We start from the raw sequence: 20,227 nt of genomic DNA, 5'->3' as shown, positions 1-20,227 counted from the left end.
GAGACCTTCCACCTCTTCTCCCTACGCCGCTCCAAGCAGCACAAAAATAGAGGGCAGGGGAAGGGAGAACGAACGAGACAGTACGAGCCAAGGAGAAAGAGAGCGAGAGAGCGAGGTAAGGCAGAAAACGCGATACAGATCAAGATGGGAATGCACGAAAGGGGTCCAAAGAGAACATTAGCTCTGCCAATGAAGATAAATAGTCTGGGTATAGGTGACTAATAAAAGTCTGGTTATCCCACAGTGGGCTGTGGCAGACAGTGGCACCAGCAGGTAAGTGGTTAGCCAGTGGGGTCAAAGACCACCCACACCTCCACTCCCACTTCAGAGGGGCCCGTCCCCGTCCTCATTGGCTAAGCCCACCCCAGATCGACACACAGCCATATGTCTCTCCTGACAGCATGGAGAAAGGGAGTATTCCCCCCCCCAATGCAAAGCTGCTGCACTGAGTTATTCAGCCATGAATGTTTGAGGTTGTGTGGAGTTGGTGGGTGTCTGTGTGGAATTTTATGTAATAGAGTCAGAAAAGGCACAAAGCAAAGCTCAGGTAATGGTGTTATTGGTCATTGGGCCAGAATGAGTTATACAATTCTGCATTAGCAACTCTGTGCGGATGCATGTACAGCGCATTCGGAAAGTATTCAGACCCCTTGACTTTTTCCAGATTTTGTTACGTTAGCCTTATTCAAAAATGAATTCAATAGTTTTTCCCCCCATCAATCTACACACAATACCCCATAATGACAAAGCAAAAACAGGTTTTTAGAACATTTAGCAACAAAAATGTTTAAAATAAAATGGAATAGCAGATTTACATTAGTATTCACTCTTTACTCAATACTTTGTTGAAGCATCTTTGGCAGCGATTACAGCCTCGAGTCTTCTTACAAGGTTGGTACACCTGTATTTGGGGAGTTAATCCCATCTTCTCTGCAGACCCTCTCAAGCTCTGTCAGGTTGGATGGGGAGCGTCGCTGCACAGCAATTTTCTGGTTTCTCCAGAGATGTTCGATCGGGTTCAAGTCCGGGCTCTGGCTGGGCTTCTCAAGGATATTCAGAGACACTCCTGCGTTGTCTTTACTGTATTCCTAGGGTCATTGTCCTGTTGCCCCAGTCTGTGCTCCGTTCATCTTTCCCTCGATCCTGACTAGTCTTCCAGGTCCTGCTGCTGAAAAACATCTGTGCCACTCAAGGACATTCAGAGACTTGTCCCAAAGCTACTCCTGCATTGTCTTGGCTGTGTGCTTAGGGTCGTTGTCCTGTTGGTAGGTGAACCTTCGCCCCAGTCTGAAATCCTGAATGCTCTGGAGCAGGTTTTCATCAAGGATCTCTGTACTTTGCTCCATTAATCTTTCCCTTGATGCGGACTAGTCTCCCAGTCCCTGCCGCTGAAAAACATCCCCACAGCATGATGCTGCCACCACCATGCTTCACTGTAGGGATGGCGCCAGGTTTCCTCCAGACATGACGCTTGGCATTCAGGCCAAAGAGTTCAATCTTGGTTTCACCAGACCAGAGAATATTGTTTCTCATGGTCTGAGAGTATTTTAGGTGCCTTTTGGAAAATTCCAAGTGGGCCTTTTACTGAGGAGTGGCTTCCATCTGGCCACTCTACCATAAAGGCCTGATTGGTGGTGTTGCAGAGATGGTTGTCCTTCTCCACAGAGGAACTCTGTCAAAGCGACCATCAGGTTCTTGGTCACCTCCCTGACCAAGGGGCTTCTCCCCCAATTTCTCAGTTTGGCCAGGCCAAACTTGGTGGTTCCAAACTTCTTCCATTTAAGAATGATGGCGGCCACTGTGTTCTTGGGGACCTTTAATGCCGCAGAAATATTTTGGTACCCTTCCCAAGATCTGTGCCTCGACACAATCCTGTCTCGGAGCTTTGAGGACAATTCCTTTGACCTCATAGCTTGTTTTTTTCTGTGGGACCTTATAAAGTCAGGTGTGTGCCTTTCCAAATCATGTCCATTCAATTGAATTTACCACAGGTGTACTCCAATCAAGTTGTAGAAACATTTCAAGGATGATCAATGGAAACAGGATGCACCTGAGCTGAATTTCAAGTCTCATAGCAAAGGGTCTGAATACTTATTTAAATAAGGTATTTCTGTTTTGTATAAATTTGAAAACATTTATAACAACCTGTGTTTTGCTCTGTCATTGTGGGGTATTGTGATGTCATTGTGGGGTATTGTGTGTAGATTGATGAGGGCAAAACATTTATTTAATCCATTTTAGAATAAGGCTGTAAGGTAACAAAATGTGGAAAAAAAGAATGGGGTCTGACTACTTTCCGAATGCACAGTACATGCAAGCATGTAAATGGTGTGTGTCGACAAAATTGAATATTACTGTATGCGTGTGAAAAACGACTGCATAAGTGAATATGACTGTAGGCCTAGGAGTCTAGCCTAGTGTATACAGCTTGATGTGGTGTTGTGTCTGCACCCGCCAGGACATGTGACAGGAACAGGATGGAGAGAGGCAGGGGGTGGGGAGGAGAGAGGCAGGGGAGAGAGGGGCATGGGGTGGGAAAGAGAGCGACAGAGCGAGAGCGCGACCGAGAGAGCGAGAAAGAGCGACAGAGCGAGAGCGCGCTAGAGAGCACAAACAGAGAGAGAGAGACATATGGAACAAACACAGAGAGAGAGAGAGAGAGAGAGAGAGAGAGAGGGGATGATTTCTTCCTCTCCCTGTGCTACTCTGCAGCCTGTTTTGGCCCGGGCCCAGAATTCTGCTGCTTCTGGCAGCCTGGTTCCACAAAGGAAAGGCCCATGGCTACGGTGGGTAACAAACACTTCCTATCCCATCATCACTCAACTTGTCCCAAGCATATATGCGAGCGCACACACACTGATGCGCTTGAATATATGCATGAACATCACACACAACACACACACAGGCAGACAGGCCGAGACAGACAGGCCGAGACAGACAGGCACACACACATACAAGCACACAGACAGAGACAGGCACACACAGACAGAGACAGGCACACACAGACAGAGACAGGCACACACAGACAGAGACACACAGACAAACAGGCACACAGAGATAAGCACAGACAGAGACACACGCAGGCAGACAGGGACGGGCAGGCAGACAGGGACGGGCAGGCAGACAGGGACGGGCAGGCAGACAGGGACGGGCAGGCAGACAGGGAAGGGCAGGCAGACAGGGAAGGGCAGGCAGACAGGGAAGGGCAGGCAGACAGGGACGGGCAGGCAGGCACAGACAGACAGGCACAGACAGACAGACAGGCAGGCAGGCACAGACAGACAGGCAGGCAGGCAGGCAGGCACAGACAGACAGACAGACAGACAGAGACAGGCAGGCAGGCAGGCAGGCACACAGGAGACAGACAGACAGACAGACAGACAGACAGACAGACAGAGACAGGGACAGACACAGAGAGAGAGACAGACACGCCCGCCCGCACAGATAGACAGGCACACACAAACCGACAGACACACAGGCCCGCCCGCAGAGACAGACATAGGCACGCCCACACAGACAGAGAAACAGACAGGTCCGCAGACAGGTCCGCAGACAGACAGACAGACAGGTCCGCAGACACAGGTCCGCAGACAGACAGACGCAGACACAGGTCCGCAGACAGACAGACGCGCCTGCACAGAGACAGACAGACGCGCCCGCACAGAGAGACAGACGCGCCCGCACAGAGAGACAGACGCGCCCGCACAGAGAGACAGACGCGCCCGCACAGAGAGACAGACGCGCCCGCACAGAGAGACAGACGCGCCCGCACAGAGAGACAGAGACAGCCGCGCCCGCACAGAGAGACAGAGACAGACGCGTCCGCACAGACAGAGACAGACGCGTCCGCACAGACAGAGACAGACGCGTCCGCACAGACAGAGACAGACGCGTCCAGACAGACAGACGCGTCCAGACAGACAGACAGACAGACAGACGCGTCCAGACAGACAGACAGACAGACAGACGCGTCCAGACAGACAGACAGACGCGTCTGCGTCCAGACAGACAGACAGACGCGTCCGCAGAGAGAGACAGACGCGTCCGCAGAGAGAGACAGACGCGTCCGCAGAGAGAGACAGACGCGTCCGCAGAGAGAGACAGACGCGTCCGCAGAGAGAGACAGACGCGTCCGCAGAGAGAGACAGACGCGTCCGCAGAGAGAGACAGACGCGTCCGCAGAGAGAGACAGACAGACTGCCGCGTCCGCACAGACAGACAGACAGACGCGTCCGCACAGACAGACAGACGCGTCCGCACAGACAGACAGACGCGTCCGCACAGACAGACAGACAGACAGACGCGTCCGCAGACAGACAGACAGACAGACACGTCCGCACAGACAGACACGTCCGCACAGACAGACACGTCCGCACACAAGCACAGACAGAGACAGGCACACACAGAGGTGATGGGGTGGCTAGAAGACAGTGTAGAGGTGATGGGGGTGGCTAGAAGACAGTGTAGAGAGGTGATGGGGGTGGCTAGAAGACAGTGTAGAGAGGTGATGGGGGTGGCTAGAAGACAGTGTAGAGAGGTGATGGGGTGGCTAGAAGACAGTGTAGAGAGGTGATGGGGTGGCTAGAAGACCGTGTAGAGAGGTGATGGGGTGGCTAGAAGACAGTGTAGAGAGGTGATGGGGTGGCTAGAAGACAGTGTAGAGAGGTGATGGGGTAGCTAGAAGACAGTGTAGAGAGGTGATGGGGTGGCTTAAAGACAGTGTAGAGAGGTGATGGGGTGGCTAGAAGACAGTGTAGAGGTGATGGGGTGGCTAGAAGACAGTGTAGAGAGGTGATGGGGTGGCTTAAAGACAGTGTAGAGAGGTGATGGGGTGGCTAGAAGACAGTGAGAGAGGTGATGGGGTGGCTAGAAGACAGTGTAGAGGTGATGAGGTGGCTAGAAGACAGTGTAGAGAGGTGATGGGGTGGCTAGAAGACAGTGTAGAGGTGATGAGGTGGCTAGAAGACAGTGTAGAGGTGATGAGGTGGCTAGAAGACAGTGTAGAGAGGTGATGGGGTGGCTAGAAGACAGTGTAGAGGTGATGAGGTGGCTAGAAGACAGTGTAGAGAGGTGATGGGGTGGCTAGAAGACAGTGTAGAGGTGATGAGGTGGCTAGAAGACAGTGTAGAGGTGATGAGGTGGCTAGAAGACAGTGTAGAGGTGATGAGGTGGCTAGAAGACAGTGTAGAGGTGATGAGGTGGCTAGAAGACAGTGTAGAGGTGATGAGGTGGCTAGAAGACAGTGTAGAGGTGATGAGGTGGCTAGAAGACAGTGTAGAGGTGATGAGGTGGCTAGAAGACAGTGTAGAGGTGATGAGGTGGCTAGAAGACAGTGTAGAGGTGATGAGGTGGCTAGAAGACAGTGTAGAGGTGATGAGGTGGCTAGAAGACAGTGTAGAGAGGTGATGAGGTGGCTAGAAGACCGTGTAGAGAGGTGATGGGGTGGCTAGAAGACAGTGTAGAGAGCTGATGGGGTGGCTAGAAGACAGTGAGAGAGGTGATGAGGTGGCTAGAAGACAGTGTAGAGGTGATGAGGTGGCTAGAAGACAGTGTAGAGGTGATGGGGTGGCTAGAAGACAGTGTAGAGGTGATGAGGTGGCTAGAAGACAGTGTAGAGGTGATGAGGTGGCTAGAAGACAGTGTAGAGAGGTGATGGGGTGGCTAGAAGACAGTGTAGAGGTGATGAGGTGGCTAGAAGACAGTGTAGAGGTGATGAGGTGGCTAGAAGACAGTGTAGAGAGGTGATGGGGTGGCTAGAAGACAGTGTAGAGGTGATGAGGTGGCTAGAAGACAGTGTAGAGGTGATGAGGTGGCTAGAAGACAGTGTAGAGAGGTGATGGGGTGGCTACAGGGAGAGAGAAGAGGAGGAGAGAAGAAGAAATTACAACAATTCATCTGGGTGCCAAGCAGGCTGGGAACAGGGTCCATTTTCATTTGGCCAGGTAATAACTAGGGCTGTGACGATAACAATATCCCAATTTCAATGGCAAAACTGAAAACATGAAGCAAACCTAACTCTTTGCTGCTTTAATAACCTGCTGTATGTAACATATTGTGCTATAGTTTAGAAAATCAATAAATGTGACTCTGGATGACAACATAATGTTTGTTTCCAACATTAGGGCTAACGTGTATCGCGACACTGGTATCGTCCCAGACCTAGTAATAAATCTTTCGAGGGAAATCAGATTGGTTTTTAGCTGGCGGCGCAGGGCCGGCCCATGATAGGTCACCAGCTGGTTCTGTGTATACAGGAAGCCAGTAATTGAAGCATTTCTCTCCGGTACACCCGGCCTGGCTCTGTGAGAGATGATGTGGATGGAGGGGATACAATGCTGTGTGGACCTTCAATTTGGGGATGACCAGAACTGCACTGCATCATCCAAAAAGACATTACAAAACCCAAAGAGATATTGTCCAAAAAACACGTTCAGGACAGTTAATTGTTGGTTAGCGCCAAATAGTCAACAAGACTACAGCACTATTCCACAGTCAACTACAGTACTATTCCACAGTCAACAACAAGAGCACGGCACTATTCCACATAGTCAACAACAAGAGCACGGCACTATTCCACAGTCAACAACAAGAGCACGGCACTATTCCACATAGTCAACAACAAGAGCACGGCACTATTGCACATAGTCAACAACAAGAGCACGGCAACATTTCCACAGTCAACAACAAGAGCACGGCACTATTCCACATAGTCAACAACAAGACTGCAGCACTACTGCACATAGTCAACAACAAGACTACAGCACTACTGCACATAGTCAACAACAAGACTACAGCACTACTGCACATAGTCAACAACAAGACTACAGCACTACTGCACATAGTCAACAACAAGACTACAGCACTACTGCACATAGTCAACAACAAGACTACAGCACTACTGCACATAGTCAACAACGAGACTACAGCACTATTGCACATAGTCAACAATGAGACTACAGCACTACTGCACATAGTCGTCAATGAGACTACAGCACTATTGCACAGTCAATGAGACTACAGCACTACTGCACATAGTCAACAACAAGACTACAGCACTATTGCACATAGTCAATGAGACTACAGCACTATTGCACATAGTCAACAACAAGACTACAGCACTACTGCACATAGTCAACAACAAGACTACAGCACTACTGCACATAGTCAATGAGACTACAGCACTACTGCACATAGTCAATGAGACTACAGCACTATTGCACATAGTCAACAACAAGACTACAGAACTACTGCACATAGTCATCAATGAGACTACAGCACTATTGCACATAGTCAATGAGACTACAGCACTATTGCACATAGTCAACAACAAGACTACAGAACTACTGCACATAGTCGTCAATGAGACTACAGCACTATTGCACATAGTCAATGACACTACAGCACTACTGCACATAGTCAACAACAAGACTACAGCACTATTGCACATAGTCAATGAGACTACAGCACTATTACACATAGTCAACAACAAGACTACAGCACTACTGCACATAGTCAACAACAAGACTACAGCACTACTGCACATAGTCAATGAGACTACAGCACTACTGCACATAGTCAATGAGACTACAGCACTATTGCACATAGTCAACAACAAGACTACAGAACTACTGCACATAGTCGTCAATGAGACTACAGCACTATTGCACATAGTCAATGAGACTACAGCACTACTGCACATAGTCAACAACAAGACTACAGCACTACTGCACATAGTCAATGAGACTACAGCAGTGTTTCTTAATCCTGGTCCTGGGATTGCCCTAGCACGACACACCTGATTACACTAATCAAACAAAAGTTTGATGATTAGTTGATTAGTGGACCCAGGTGTGTAGTGCTAGGTCAAAACCCCTTTCGGGTCCCCGTGACCAGGATTAAGAAACACTTGACTACAGCAATATTCCACATAGTCAACAACTAGACTACAGTTATATTCTACATAGTCAACTTGACAACAGTACTAATGCAAATAGTCAACAAGATAACAACACTGTTCCACATCATATGTATTTGGACAGTGAAGCAAAAACATGTATATATACACAGTACCAGTCAAAAGTATGGAAACATCTACTCATTCAAGAGTCTGTCTTCATTTTTAATATTTTCTACATTGTGTGCAAAGCTGTCATCAAGGAAAAGTGTGGCAACTTTGAAAAATGTCAAATATTTTGATTTGTTTAACACTTTTTTAGATATTACATGATTCCATGTGTTATTTCATAGTTTTGATATCTTCACTATTATTCTACAATGTAGAAAATTGTAAAAATAAAGAAAAACCCTTGAATGAGTAGGCGTGTCCAAACTTTTGACTGGTACTATCTACACACACAGTACCAGTCAAAAGTATGTATATATATATATATACACACACATATACACACACACAGTGTTCTACACTCACACTCCAGTGTTTTGTTTCACAGGAAACAGTACAGAATGTCACCTTTTATTTTAGGGTATTTTTATACATTCTGTATTTGAGGGTATTTTCATACATGCCTAATATTTAACATTCACATACCTAAAATGCTGGAGTATAGAGCCACATTACATATAACACTAGTCAACATATTACATAAGACTACAAAACTATTCCACGTAGTCAACTACACTCCAGATGTGCAGTTTCTGTTCTTACCCATAGTTGGTTCTGGTTCTGGTTCTGTGGGTTCCTGGATGGGGCTGGCCGGGGTTTCCACCATGTCCCTCTGTGTACAGACGTAGTCGGCCTGGGGGTGAAGGTCCAGGTCGCCCCCTGCCTGCTTCTCACACTCCCCATGAAGCCACCTGAGATAAACAAAAAAACAACACAGCTTTACATTACTTCAACTTGTAGCATCAGTGTTTCCCCAATAATTTCTTCTTCCATAATAACCAGCACTTTCTCCATATTGTTTACATAAATGTCATGTCAGGTTATGACAATACACATAACCCACTAACAATACCCCCACCTGACGTGACTATGACAAAGCAATAAATATATTATTTTCACTGGAACACACCACAATCACATGGTCCATGATAACAGTGCAGCTTCACTTGTCATCAGTGTGAAGCTGGTTTCCATCAGTCCTTCTTTATACCAGCCTTAGTTATTATTTGACATCCACCCTGATGCATTAAGCAAGACTAAACTGTCTAGTCAGGCAGGTTTGGTTCATCATCAGTCAGACAGCCTCCAGGGCAGCTCTCCCAGAGAGGGGTCTCTAAGCCTGTGGGTTTGCTCTGCCAGCTGTTTCCCCCTGTCTCACTCTCCTCCACTCTTCCTCCCTTTTCTCGCACCCTCTCTTACTCTGCCTTGCTCCCTCCCAGCTTTCCCTCTCCAGTCTCTCTCTTTCTCTCCCCTCCCTCCAGATGAATTCTCTGTGTCGCGCTGCTGCAGGTTTGTCCCAGTAGGGTGCAGTCCGACTGTCTCCTGCTCCATTTTCTCTCCGGCTCTCCCTGCCTGCAGTAATTACATTTCTGCACAGGCACCAGGGCAGGGCAGCCGGCTGTGTCGAAAGGACCCCCGAGTGAGTGTCCGCGGGAGGTAGAGTCATTATGGGGAATTGGGCTACTCCAGCGACTCCCTAGCTCTGGCTTCTTCAAAAGATGGACCAGTTTGAGTTTGATTAGAATTTCAGTGGGGAGACTGGCAAGAAGCTAGTTAGCTGAGTCAGTGTGATAGGTAAGCACTATGCAAACACACCAATGCAGTTCATCGATGGTAATACATCCCAGTGTGTTAGGGGAACATTAGGATGACTACCAGAGAAGTGGCTGCGTGAGCCCTACTCAGCAATATGAGTGTGCTTCGTCATACTTCTGAGGGACCTCTTAGAGAATGGCCACGTCATCCCTCTCCGGGAGCTGGTGTTAATGCTACTGTTAAAACTAGCCACAATAACAATGCAGAACTGGCCTTGTGAATTACCTACGGCTGCCAGTTTTCCCGGCCCCCAATACAAAATGCCTAAAACAGCACTTCAAGTGTGGTTCCACTGTAAGGGTTGATTTGAGTTTGCAGCTTCCATCTACTTCCCTGGACCCCAAGAAGTGTCTAGTACAGTGAATAATGTGTGTGACCCTCAGGCGACTTGCTGGACCTTGGATAAACCAATCCATTCGCCACAGTGATTTTTACTTTACACGACCCCTTGTCACAAAGCCATCACTGTGCCACTGACCGCATGAGCTCTGGGTTGCCGTAATGACTTCGCAGTTGTCGCCGTGGGCAACAATTACTCTGTCGCGAAAAAATGTTGGCCCTCAGCAGGGCTGCCAAATCCAGCTCTGTGATTGGTTAACAATAGTGGTTGGTGAAGAGGCCCCGTAGCCAGTAATCTACTGATTTATCGTTTTCGGTGACCAGGATTGGCTGGAGCGCTGAGCCAGTTGTTAACCTGAAGATGACCTTTGGAATTGAACATTTGTACGATGTGAAACGTGTGAGAAACCAACTAAACTAACCTACAACTATGTAACTCTACGTTTCCCTGCCTGTGAAACTTGAACAAACTAAAGTTTAATATATTGAAGATCAAATCAAATACTTGTCACATGCGCTGAATACAACAGGTGTAGACCTTACCGTGAAATGCTTACTTACAGGCCCTTAACTCTATTTCTTGAACTGCATTGTTGGTTAAGAAAATATTTACTAAATAAACTAAAGTAAAAACTAAAACAAAATAACAATAACGAGGCTATATACAGGGGGTACCGGTACAGAGTCAATGTGCTGGGGCACCGATTAGTTGAGTAAATTAGGTAATATGTACATGTAGGTAGAGTTAAAGTGACTATGCATGGATAATAAACAGTAGTAGCAGTGTAAAAATGGGGGGGGGGCGGCAATGCAAATAGTCCAGGTAGCCATTTCATTAGCTATTCAGGAGTCTATTGGCTTGGGAGTAAAAGCTGTTAAGAAGCCTTTTGGACCAAGACTTGGAGCTCTGTTACCGCTTGCCGTACAGTAGCAGAGATAACTAGGGTGGCTAGGAGTCTATGACAAGGGTGGTTGGAGTCTTTGGAAATTTTTAGGGCCTTCCACTGACACCGCCTGGTATAGAGGTCCTGGATGGCAGGAAGCTTGGCCCTGGTGATGTACTGGGCCGTACGCACTACCCTCTGTAGTGCCTTGTGGTCGGAGGCCGAGCAGTTGCCATACCAGGTGGTGATGCAACCAGTCAGGATGCTCTCGATGGTGCAGCTGTATAACTTTTTGAGGATCTGAAGACCCATGCCAAATCTTTTCAGTCTCCTGAGGGGGAATAGGCATTATAGTGCCTTCTTCACAACTGTCTTGGTGTGGTCGGACCATTCTAGTTTGTTGTTGATGTGGACACCATGGAACTTGAAGCTCTCAAACTGCGCCACTACAGCCCTGTCGATGAGAATGGGGGCATGCTCGGTCCTCCTTTTCCTGTAGTCCACAATAATCTCTTTAGTCTTGGTTACGTTGAGGGATAGGTTGTTATTCTGGCACCACCCGGCCAGGTCTCTGACTTCCTCCCTATAGGCTGCCTCGTCGTTGTTGGTGATCAGGCCTACCACTGTTGTGTCGTCTGCAAACTTAATGATGGTGTTGGAGTCATGCCTGGCCATGCAGTCGTGGGTGACCAGAGGGAGTGCAGGAGGGGACTGAGGACGCATCCCTGGGGAGCTCCAGTGTTGAGGATCAGCGTGGCAGATGTGTTGGTACCTACCCACACCACCTGGGGGCGGCCCATCAGGAAGTCCAGGATCCAGTTGCAGAGGGAGGTGTTTAGTCCCAGGATCCTTAGCTTAGTGATGAGCTTTGAGGGTACTATGGTGTTGAACGCTGAGCTGTAGTCAATGAATAGCATTCTCACATAGATGTTCCTTTTGTCCAGGTGGGAAAGGGCAGTTTGGAGTGCAATAGAGATTGCATCATCTGTGGATCTGTTTGGGCATTATGCAAATTAGAGTGTGTCTAGGGTTTCTGGGATAATGGTGTTGATGTGAGCCATTACCAACCTTTCAAAGCACTTCATGGCTACGGACGGGAGTGCTACGGGTCTGTAGTCATTTAGGCAGGTTGCCTTTGTGTTCTTGGGCACAGGGACTATGGTGGTAAGCTTGAAACATGTTGGTATTAAAAATACTTAATCAGGGACATGTTGAAAATGTCTGAAGACACCTGCCAGTTGGTCAGCACATGCCCGGAGCACACGTCCTGGTAATCCGTTTGGCCCCGCATCCTTGTGTATGTTGACCTGTTTAAAGGTCTTACTCACGTCGGCTACAGAGAGCGTGATCACACAGTCGTCCGGAACAGCTGATGCTCTCATGCAGTCCTTAGTGTTGCTTGCCTCGAAGCGAGCATAGAAGTGATTTAGCTCGTCTGGTATGCTCGTGTCACTGGGCAGCTCGCGGCTGTGCTTCCCTTTGTAGTCTGTAATAGTTTGCAAGCCCTGCCACATAAGACGAGCGTCGGAGCCGGAATAGTATGATTCAATCTTAGCCCAGTATTGTCGCTTCGCATGTTTGATGGTTCGTCGCAGGGCATAGCAGGATTTCTTGTAAGCTTCCGGTTAGAGTCCCACACCTTGAAAGCGGCAGCTCTACCCTTTAGCTCAGTGCGAATGTTGCCTGTAATCCATGGCTTCTGGTTGGGGTATGTACGTACAGTCACTGTGGGGACGACGTCCTCGATGCACTTATTGATAAACCCAGTGACTGATGTGGTGTACTCCTCAATGCCATCGGAAGAATCCCGGAACATGTTCCAGTCTGTGATAGCAAAACAGTCCTGTAGTTTAGCATCTGCTTCATCTGACCACTTTTTTATATAACGAGTCACTGGTGCTTCCTGCTTTAATTTTTGCTTGTAAGCAGGAATCAGGAGGATAGAGTTGTGGTCGGATTTACCAAATGGAGGGCGAGGGAGAGCTTTGTACGCGTCTCTGTGTGTGGAGTACAGGTGATCTAGAATTTTTTTCTCCCTCTGGTTGCACATCTAACATGCTGGTAGAAATGAGGTAAAATCGATTTAAGTTTCCCTGCATTAAAGTCCCCACCCACTAGGAGCGCCACCTCTGGATGAGTATTTTCTTGTTTGCTTATGGCCTTATACAGCTCTTTGAGTGCCGTCTTAGTGCCAGCATCGGTTTGTGGTGGTAAATAGACAGCTCCGAGTTTAACTCTTTTTGTAAATAGTGTGGTCTACAGTTTATCATGAGATAATCTACCTCAGGTGAGCAAAACCTCGAGACTTCCTTAATATTAGATTTTGTGCACCAGCTGTTATTTACAGATAGACACAGACCGTCACCCCTTGTCTTAACAGAGGCAGCTGTTCCATCTTGCCGTTGGACCAAAAACCCAGCCAGCTGTATGTTATCCATGTCGTCGGTCATCCACGACTCGGTGAAATATAAGATGTTACAGTTTTTAATGTCCCGTTGGTAGGATAGTCTTGATCGGAGCTCATCCATTTTGTTATCCAATGATTGCACGTTGGCAAATAAGACTGATGGTAGATGGGGATTACTCCACTCGCCATCGGATCCTTACAAGGCACCCCGACCTACGTCCCTGATATCTCAGTCTCTACATCCAGTGAAATTGCAGAGCGCCAAATTCAAAAACAGAAATACGCATTATAAAAATTCATAAAACATACAAGTGTTATACATCGGTTTAAAGATGAACTTCTTGTTAATCCAACCATGGTGTCAGATTTCAAAAAGGCTTTACGGCGAAAGCATACCATGCGATTATCTGAGAACAGCGCCCAGCAGACAAATCATTACAAATAGTTACCAGCCAAGTAGAGGAGTTACAAAAGTCAGAAAAGGCAATAAAATTAATCACTTACCTTTGATGATCTTCATATGGTTGCACTCACAAGACTCCCATTTACTCAATACATTTTCGTTTTGTTCGATAAAGTCCCTCTTTATATCCAAAAACCTCAGTTTTGTTCGCGCGTTTTGTTCAGTAATCCACAGGCTCACAGGCAGTCGCAACAGACAGACGAAAAATCCGAAACGTATCAGTAAAGTTCATAGAAACATCAAATGATGTTTATAATCAATCCTCAGGTTGTTTTTAGTCATAATAATCAATAACATTTCAACCGGACAAAAGCTTCGTCAATATAAAAGGAAAACAAGGAAGGTGTACTCTCGGTCACACGCATGAAAAACCTCTGGGACACTGCAGTCCCCACTCATTCAGAGTGGTCTTACTCCCTCATTTTTCAGAATACAAGCCTGAAACAATTTCTAAAGACTGTTGACATCTAGTGGAAGCCATAGGAAGTGCAATTTGAGTCCTAAGTCAATGGATACTGTATTGGCATTCAATAGAAAACTACAAACATAAAATCATCCCACTTCCTGGATGGATGTTTCTCAGGTTTTCACCTGCCATATCAGTTCTGTTATACTCACAGACATTATTTTAAAAGTTTTTGAAACTGTAGAGTGTTTTCTATCCAAATCTACCAATTATATGCATATCCTTGCATCTGGGCTTGAGTAGTAAGCAGTTTACTTTGGGCACGCTTTTCATCTGGAGGTGGAAATAGTGCCCCCTACCCTAGTGAGGTTAAGAACAAATTCTTATTTACAATTAAGGCCTACCCCGGCCAAACCCTAACCCGGACAACGCTGGGCCAATTGTGCGCTGCCCTATGGGATTCCCAATCACGGCCGGTTGTTATACTGCCTGGAATCGAACCATGGTCTGTAGTGATGCCTCTAGCACTGAGATGCAGTGCCTTAGATCGCTGCGCCACTCAATCACACGTAATGAGACAGATGATACAACCTGTGTACACAGAGACACTTAAAGGGGACCCATGTGGCAGATACAGTATAACGCACCACTCACTGATGCATGTAAGCCTGGTCCCAGATCTGTTTGTGCTGTATGAACCCTTATGTCAAAAATGACAATGACCAAAACACTAACAGATCTGGGACCAGGCTAGTCACATACAAAATACATTTTATAAACTGGGTGGTTTGAGCCCTGAATGCTGATTGGCTGACAGCCGTGATATATTTTTTATTTATTTTACTAGGCAAGTCAGTTAAGAACAAATACATTTTTTCAAAAACGGCCTAAGAACAGTGTGTTAACTGCCTTGTTCAAGGGCAGAACGACAGATTTTTACCTTGTCAGCTCGGGGATTCGATCTAGCAACCTTTCGGTTACTAGTCCAACGCTCTAACCACTCGGCTACCTGCCGCCCCAGGTATCAGACCGTATACCATGGCTATGACAAAATATTTATTTTAACTGCTCTAATTTCATTGGTAACCAGTTTATAGTATCAATAAGGCACCTAGGGGATAAGGCAATAAGGCACCTAGGGGATAAGGCAATAAGTCACCTAGGGGATAAGGCAATAAGTCACCTAGGGGATAAGGCAATAAGTCACCTAGGGGATAAGGCAATAAGTCACCTAGGGGATAAGGCAATAAGTCACCTAGGGGATAAGGCAATAAGTCACCTAGGGGATAAGGCAATAAGTCACCTAAGGGATAAGGCAATAAGGCACCTAGGGGATAAGGCAATAAGTCACCTAGGGGATAAGGCAATAAGGCACCTAACAGAGCTCAGCAGTGGAATACTATCTGTCTGTCACGGCTAAGGGCTGTGTCCAGGCACTCCGCGTTGCGTTGTGCATAAGAACAGAGCTTAGCCATGGTATATTGGCCATATACCACACCCCCTCCGGTCTTATTGCTTAAATCATAGTTCTGCTGTGAATCAGCTCATTGTCTTGCATTCCCTCAGCAGAATTCTGGAACATAATCAACAGTAACCACGGCGACAGAATGAGGCGTACCTTTTGCAGGTATGGCAGTTGAGGTGGTCATCCTTGGGGACGTCGCTGGGGCCCTGGCCCCTCCCACACAGCGGACACGACAGGGCGGGGGCGGGCTCCTCCGGTCGCGTGTGGCAACTCTCACACAGTGTGATGTTGTGGCCCCAGTGGCCTGCCTGCCTGACCCCGCACTGGGAACACACTCGACAGTTCTGGAGAGGGAGAGACATGCTACATTAGTTAACATTACTACATGGATTCATTGCCTTCCAGAACATTTCAACATTTCTCTTTTCATTGTCTAACAACCAAAGTTTGGAGTTGCCAAACTATAACATGTGAAAAAGACATTCTTTGAAAAATACTTTTCCCGGTGGCTATAGAATGCTTAGCTACATGGCAACAGAACGACCATACATAACATAGTCATTACTTTCTATCTCTGCTAACCACGTTCAAAACTTTTGCCAACTGACCTCACTTTGTTATGAAGCATGAAATTGTTCTGTTTGAATGTTTGCTGAAAATGTAACACAGAGGTCTAAACTAATTGAGGTTTATTTACATTGTAATGTCAGTAATTAAAACTGATATAACGCTTGACATCTTTACGACAGCCATTTCAAATACTTTTTCACTGCATTGGGTTACGAAATATCAGAATTAACATCAATTTCCCAAATGCATCTTTAAAAATATGCCTCCCTCTGTGCAATGAGCATGTGATCAGCCAGCTGGAAATTTCATTACGCCTTCAAAAGTACCACTTCAAGCTCATTGAGTAGCGTTCAAAAGGAGCAGCATCATTCCCGGATTTTGGGGGCGAGTAGGAGGAACAAGCTCATTCTAAAGCTTCTATGTGAAAACCCCCACAACACTCAAACCCTCCCCTTCTAAAGCTCAGACCCCCACTGGCCTAGTACAGTAACAAGCCACCACTCTGGCCTGGGTCCAGTGGCCGGCTCATGTCCAACAGTGGGGGAGAGAGTTGGTGAATACTATCACTGTTTGTCAGGTCCTGCCTGTGGGACCGGGGAAGGAGGGAGAGGAAGAGATAAATGCCCACCCGTCCATCCTGAGGAAAGCAAGTGCCTGTCTGGGATTTGGGAGAAGATGGGGATAAGGTGGGGATAAGGTGGGGGAGGGGTGTGTGTTAGCAGGCCTCAGATAACTCAATTTGCCATGGCAGCACAGCGTGTGTTTTGTCACAGTGAGCAGTGGACAGACAGGGATTAATGAGATAGGGTGGTGGAGTTTGGGTGTAGGCTCTGCTCAAACCCTACACTCCAACCCGAGTACTCCGTTCTGCCACCTCTGGTCTCTTGGCCCTCCGACCCCTACGGGCAGTTTCCGCTCAGCCCAGTCCAAGCTCTTCTCTGTCCTGGCACCCCAATGGTGGACCAAGCTTCCCCCTGAAGCTAGGACAGCAGAGTCCCTGCCCATCTTCAGAAAACATCTAAAATCCTACCTCTTCAAAGAGTATCTTAAATAATCCCACAGCAACCCCCCCCCCCCACACACACACACAATAGCATTAAAAATAAAAAAGCCTTTATGAACTAACACCCCACTTGACTCTCTTCCCTCTTACTAGCTCTGACGATGCTGATAGCTACTTTGAGTAAAAATGTACTGCCTATGACTGTGATATGTGGTTGTCCCACCTTGCTATCTTAAGATGAATGCACTAAGTCGCTCCAGATAAGAGCATCTGCTAAATGACTAAAATGTAAAATATTTAGAGGGAAAGAAGGGGAGAAAGGGGGACAGACAAAGAGACAGAGAGAGAGACAGAGACAGAGAGAGAGAAAGAGGGACAGACAAAGAGAGAGAGAGAAAGAGGGGGAGAAAGGGGAGAGGAAAAGAAAGAGAGAAAGAGGGGGAGCTGCTGGCCAGCTTCTGGTCAGAGGCATAGGATCAGAGAGAGGCATATCTATCCAATTAATGTGGCAGGTTAGGAGAATCCCTCCAATCCCTACCACTCTCATACCACTGCTGGCCGGGTGAAGAGGGGGATGTGAAATGATGGATTAGCTCAGATTACATCCCAATCTCTTCACCCTGTGGACTAATTAACTTAATTAATTAATTTTATTAATAACCAGGCAAGTCAGTTAAGAACAAATTCTTATTTACAATGACGGTCTACCCCGGCCAAACCCTAACCCGGACGACGCTGAGCCAATTAATTGAGCGCTGCCCTATGGGACTCCCAATCACGGCCAGTTGTGATACAGCCTGGAAACAAACCAGGATCTGTAGTGACACCTCTGCCACTGAGATGCTTCGCCACCCAGGGGCCCAAAACTAAGTCAAATGGGTGAATGAAAACTAAAATGTTGGTTTGAGAGATAGAAGTTTGAAACTAAGAAATCCTCACAAGTCATCCAGAATGTAATAACAATAATAAAAATAATAATAATAATAATAATGTTCACCTTTACAGTAATGTAAAGAGGTTGGGGCCATCTTAGCCTTGGGCACTCCCCGCTCCCTCCATTTTAGGAAGCAAACATAGCCCAAAATCTACTTTTTATGACTTAATACAGAGCTCAATAGCAGAGATGAACGCTTGGGTGCTTGCAAACTCTCACTGCAACCCACAACAAAGCAGAGAGAACACACTATATTGTTGATGATTGAGGTCTGTATCGCCTCCCTCCCGCAGCCAAAAAGACGCTACAAAGAGGCACTAAAAGGCCCAAAAGCTATTTTCAACCATTGGATAAAAACAGCTGGGAGACTCTTAAGGGACAGTGGAGAGATGGAGAGATGTGGAAAGAGAGGGGGGTGGAAAAATGAGGGGAATGGGGATAAGGTGAAACAGCCAGGAGACTCTTCAGGGAACAACAGAGATAGAGGGCGAAAAGAGTGTCAGTGAGAGAGAAAGAGAGAGAGAGAGAGAGCGAGCGAGCGAGCGAGAGCGGGGGGGGAAGGAAAACAGAAAGAGGAGGCCGGGGAGGGGTGAAAACAGTACCACTGCAAGCAAGGAGACGTGATTTGAGGAGAGCTTCACAAAAAAGCTCTTGTTCGTTCAGAGCTTATTTTCACCGCCACATTTTCCTCCCCCGTGAGGTAAATTGACAGCTCTTTATTCCTCATACATACAGTGCCTTCAGAAATTATTCACATTTTGTTGTTACAGCCCGAATTTAAAATGTATTAAATTGAGATTTTGTCACTGATCTACACACAATAACACAATGTCAAAGTAGAATTTTATTTGTAGAAAACTTTCTTATTATTAAAAAAAATAGACTGAAAACATTTCAGCTTTTCAAGTATTCAATCCCTTTGTTATGGCAAGCTTAAATAAGTTCACGAGTAAAAATGTGCTTAACAAGTCACATAATTCTGACTAATTCTGTGTGCAATTATAGTGTTTAACATGATTTTTGAATGACTACCCCATCTCTGTACCCCACACATATAGATAATTGTAAAGTCCCTTAATCGAGTTGTGAATTTCAAGCACAGATTCAACCACAAAGAGCAGGGAGGTTTTCCAATGCCTCGCAGAGAAGGGCACAGATTGGTAGATGTGTACAAATTAAAAAGCAGACGGTGAATATCACTTTGAGCATGGTGAAGTTATAAATTAGACTTTGGATGGTGTATCAATGCACCCAGTCACTACAAAGATACAGGCATCCTTCCTAAATGATTTGCCAAAGAGGAAGGAAACTGCTCAGGCATTTCACCATGAGGCCAATGGTGATTTTACTTCTACCATACTAATCTATATCATTGACCTTGCTGCTGTGTCTTCTACCATACTAATCTATATCAATGACCTTACTGCTGTGTCTTCTACCATACTAATCTATATCAATGACCTTACTGCTGTGTCTTCTACCATACTAATCTATATCAATGACCTTACTGCTGTGTCTTCTACCATACTAATCTATATCATTGACCTTGCTGCTGTGTCTTCTACCATACTAATCTATATCAATGACCTTACTGCTGTGTCTTCTACCATACTAATCTATATCAATGACCTTACTGCTGTGTCTTCTACCATACTAATCTATATCAATGACCTGCTGTATCTTCTACCATACCATCCCATACCTAGAGCTGGCCACCCGGCCAAACTGAGAAATCAGGGAAGAAGGGCCTTGGTCAGGGAGGTGATCAAGAACCTGATGGTGCCTCTGACAGAGCTCCAGAGCTCCTCTGTGGAGATGGGAGAACCTTCCAGAAGGACAACCATCTCTGCAGCACTCCACCAAATCAGGCCTTTATGGTAGAGTGGCCAGACGGAAGCCACTCCTCAGTAAAAGGCACGACAACCCACTAGGAGTTTGCTAAAAGGCACCTAAAATACTCTCAGACCATGAGAAACAAGATGCTCTGGTCTGATGAAACCAAGATTGAACTCTTTGGCCTGAATGCCAAGCGTCACGT

General features: G+C 46.6%; 1 protein-coding gene across 18 annotated transcripts in view; it reads right to left on the bottom strand.

Moving 5' to 3' along the window:
* LOC106579599 (histone-lysine N-methyltransferase 2C) overlaps positions 1-20,227 on the bottom strand; it is a 373,485-nt gene that overhangs the window by 150,168 nt on the left and 203,090 nt on the right. For all 18 annotated transcript variants that reach the window (XM_045702710.1, XM_014159676.2, XM_014159658.2 and 15 more), the window contains exons 10-11: positions 15,836-16,026; positions 8,666-8,814 (exon numbers count right to left, since the gene is read on the bottom strand). In XM_045702710.1, the coding sequence (XP_045558666.1) occupies positions 8,666-8,814; positions 15,836-16,026 (340 nt within the window). The remainder of the gene's footprint in view (positions 1-8,665; positions 8,815-15,835; positions 16,027-20,227) is intronic.

Source organism: Salmo salar, chromosome ssa19 (assembly GCF_905237065.1).
Source record: "Salmo salar chromosome ssa19, Ssal_v3.1, whole genome shotgun sequence".
Taxonomy (NCBI): Eukaryota; Metazoa; Chordata; class Actinopteri; order Salmoniformes; family Salmonidae; genus Salmo; species Salmo salar.
This window is presented reverse-complemented; position numbering and strand designations above follow the sequence as displayed.